Source organism: Sitophilus oryzae, unplaced genomic scaffold (genome assembly GCF_002938485.1).
Source record: "Sitophilus oryzae breed Bouriz unplaced genomic scaffold, Soryzae_2.0 scaffold_1274_pilon_pilon, whole genome shotgun sequence".
Lineage (NCBI taxonomy): Eukaryota > Metazoa > Arthropoda > Insecta > Coleoptera > Curculionidae > Sitophilus > Sitophilus oryzae.
This window is the reverse complement of record NW_022145920.1, coordinates 3,867,549-3,870,183: the sequence shown is the minus strand read 5'-3', so window position 1 is coordinate 3,870,183 and position 2,635 is coordinate 3,867,549. Positions and strand designations below refer to the sequence as shown.

The window sequence follows — 2,635 nt, the reverse complement described above, 5'->3', positions numbered from 1 at the left end:
GTAAATAAATATTTTATTTTATTCAAGCTTGTATATATACCTATAATTGAAATATGTATTTGAAAAGTATAATAGAACATATATTAAAAAATAAAATAGCATACTTTAAAAATAATTCCATGTCAATTGATTTATAAAAAGAAATACACTATTTCATTTTCTGATCAAAAGTGATCCCGATATAAATATAATTTAGTTGCTATTAAAATTAATATATAAAAGTTAACAATAAAGTTATTTAAAATAAAATTAATTTTTAATTTTAGTTCTATAAATATCACCAAATAAATATAATCTAATCACATTTTTTCACAAGTTTGTAAATATCTTCTACCAAGTCATCAATATCTAAAGAATTTTTAGGCATTTTTTCTGGTTTATTTGAATTCTCTTTGTAAATATCTTCTATCAAATCATCAATATCAAAAGAAAAAGTGTTTGTAGACACTTTTTCTGATTTACTTGAATTCTCATTTTCTTCCAAATTGGTCCCATCACAATTATTTACCATAACAGGGCATTTTTTCAATGCATCATCAAGGTTACTTACAGTAGTGTCCTCATTCAATATCCTTTTAAAAAAATCTTCATTGTGAGGTCGAGAGGATAATGAAAAATTATTATCAGATACTATACTTCTCAAAAAAAATTCTGATTCATCTACAGTATCATTTACTTCATTCCAACATTTAGGGCTTGGTTTATTTTTTTTACCAAGAAGTTGTTCTGATAAGGAATAGTCATCATCTTCAATCAAGTTTTCTTTTGCCGATATTGATGGTTGTGTATCGTCTAAAGTGCCCTTACTATTAGGGTTATTTTTTGGATTATTTGAATCATTGTTCTCACATGTACTACGCTCAATTCCTGTGGGAACTAAACATTCATTTTCTTTAAAAAAATTTTCTGATGATGTTGGCTGTGGATCATCTAAATTACTTTGAAGAGTGACAGTTTTTGTTTTGGAGGGATTTGCATGTGTTACTTTATTATCACTAGAATGTGAATTTTTCACTGTGTCAAATTTTGTTTTCTTGCATTCATTATTGTTTTTTTTAACTCTAGGTGCTCGTGGTTTTCTTTTTCTAGGATTCTCATCAGGAAAATACTTCTTTATCCAATCTTCTAATAATGTTTCATATTTCTTTAGCTCTTCTCTAGATGGTTTTACAAATGAATCACAAAAACTCCATGTTATTCTAAACCACCATTCCTTGTAGTTGTCACGTAAATTGGCAAAATTTTCACTATCCAATCTGTATAAAAAAAATTGTACAATTTGTTTTTTAATAAATGTCCTATCTCCAAAAATAAAAAAACTGATAGTGGGACAAAATCCTAACAGTGTACAATAAATGTGACAATAATAATTTTATTTAAATACTTACTGATAGAAATCTGCTAATTTACCCACACACCCAGGATTTGCCCAATTTAACATATTCCACTGCAATTTTTGATCTGGTTCAATCTAGAAAAAATAGATTTTAGATTTTTTAATAAGGAAAACATTAAAGTAACTTACATAAAAATTTCTAGATGATAATCCAATATTAAAAATGCCTTGTAATTTACGTATAACAAGCTTTGTTGCCACTACATCCAGATTATCAATAACTACTGACAAGAATGTATCCTCTGTGAAATTCTCTGCCAATTTGATATTTGAAAAACTTAGTAATAAAGCCATATCACTATCAGATGTAGAGATACTATCATTTGATTTAATAATTTTTACCCCAAAACCTCCATAGTTGGACATAAAATAATGCCATTTATATATAGCATCATCGGAACACAGAATCAATACAGAATACTTTTTATGTAGCTTATTAATAGCACCCAAAAATGCTGCTACTTGTAAACCTGTATTAAAATCCTCATCCTCGTTGAGAATAACTCCTCTAATCTAAAAATATTCCAGATCAAATAATATAATAACTATATCATTGTCAAATCACATACACTCTTTGAATAACTTTGATAGAGAAAGTCCACCACAAGGAAATCTTGGGTTTTAAATTCTTTTAAAATAAAATTAGCAATGATTAATGAATTCGTAAATCCGTATGATAACTTCCATGAATCCTTCAATTTTGATGCCTAAAAATATGTGGAATTATTGTATTTTATATATGACACTGATATAAAACATACATCCTTTAGATAAACCATAATTTCATCTCTCATTTAATTGTCGTTATTGTATCGTGTTAGAACATACAACATCATACCAAAAACGTACAGCATTTGCATATATAATATCGCCACAAACACGGAAAAACTTGTTTTTTCTACGTTAGGTCCATCAAATAAATAACTGTAGACTTCTGACATTTTTATAACTAAATGTAAGTATGATCATTATGTTTAAAATGTTAACAAGCAAATATCATGTTTTTACCATGTTGAATTAGTTATTCAATATATCACAAGCCTTATCGCTCCAAATCTCTCAGACAAGTTTCTTTGGCTAAGCTGAATCCCAAAACTATTTGTAAATTAGGAATTTTAGACCAGAAAAATAAAAAATTGTATTTAAATATAATATAAATATGTTCTATCAATATACATGAAGTTAGAAAATAAAATATTACTAATTACTATTTAAGGTTAGTGGCTATTTGACATTACC

At 26.9% G+C, this 2,635-nt stretch overlaps 1 protein-coding gene across 2 annotated transcripts; it reads right to left on the bottom strand.

Moving 5' to 3' along the window:
- LOC115874386 lies at positions 1–2,635 on the bottom strand. 2 transcript variants are annotated; one of them, XM_030889535.1, is made up of 6 exons: positions 2,405–2,635; positions 2,158–2,345; positions 1,966–2,103; positions 1,526–1,909; positions 1,389–1,471; positions 1–1,256 (listed from the first exon to the last, which is right to left on the bottom strand). In XM_030889535.1, exons 2-6 carry the CDS (start codon positions 2,188–2,190, stop codon positions 296–298), a joined length of 1,599 nt encoding a protein of 532 aa, XP_030745395.1. In that variant the 5' UTR covers positions 2,191–2,345; positions 2,405–2,635; the 3' UTR covers positions 1–295. The 2 variants fall into 2 exon arrangements, with proteins under 2 accessions (XP_030745395.1, XP_030745396.1); XM_030889536.1 differs by having other exon boundaries at positions 1,526–1,904.

Excerpts from the sequence above, each read along its gene's own strand:
- LOC115874386 (XM_030889535.1), bottom strand. The coding sequence starts at position 2,190 with ATGAGAGATGAAATTATGGTTTATCTAAAGGAT. Across the intron at positions 1,472-1,525 it reads TATCATCTAGAAATTTTTAT|ATTGAACCAGATCAAAAATT; the intron begins GTAAGTTACTTT and ends TATTTTTTCTAG. Across the intron at positions 1,257-1,388 it reads AAATTAGCAGATTTCTATCA|ATTGGATAGTGAAAATTTTG; the intron begins GTAAGTATTTAA and ends TTTTTTATACAG.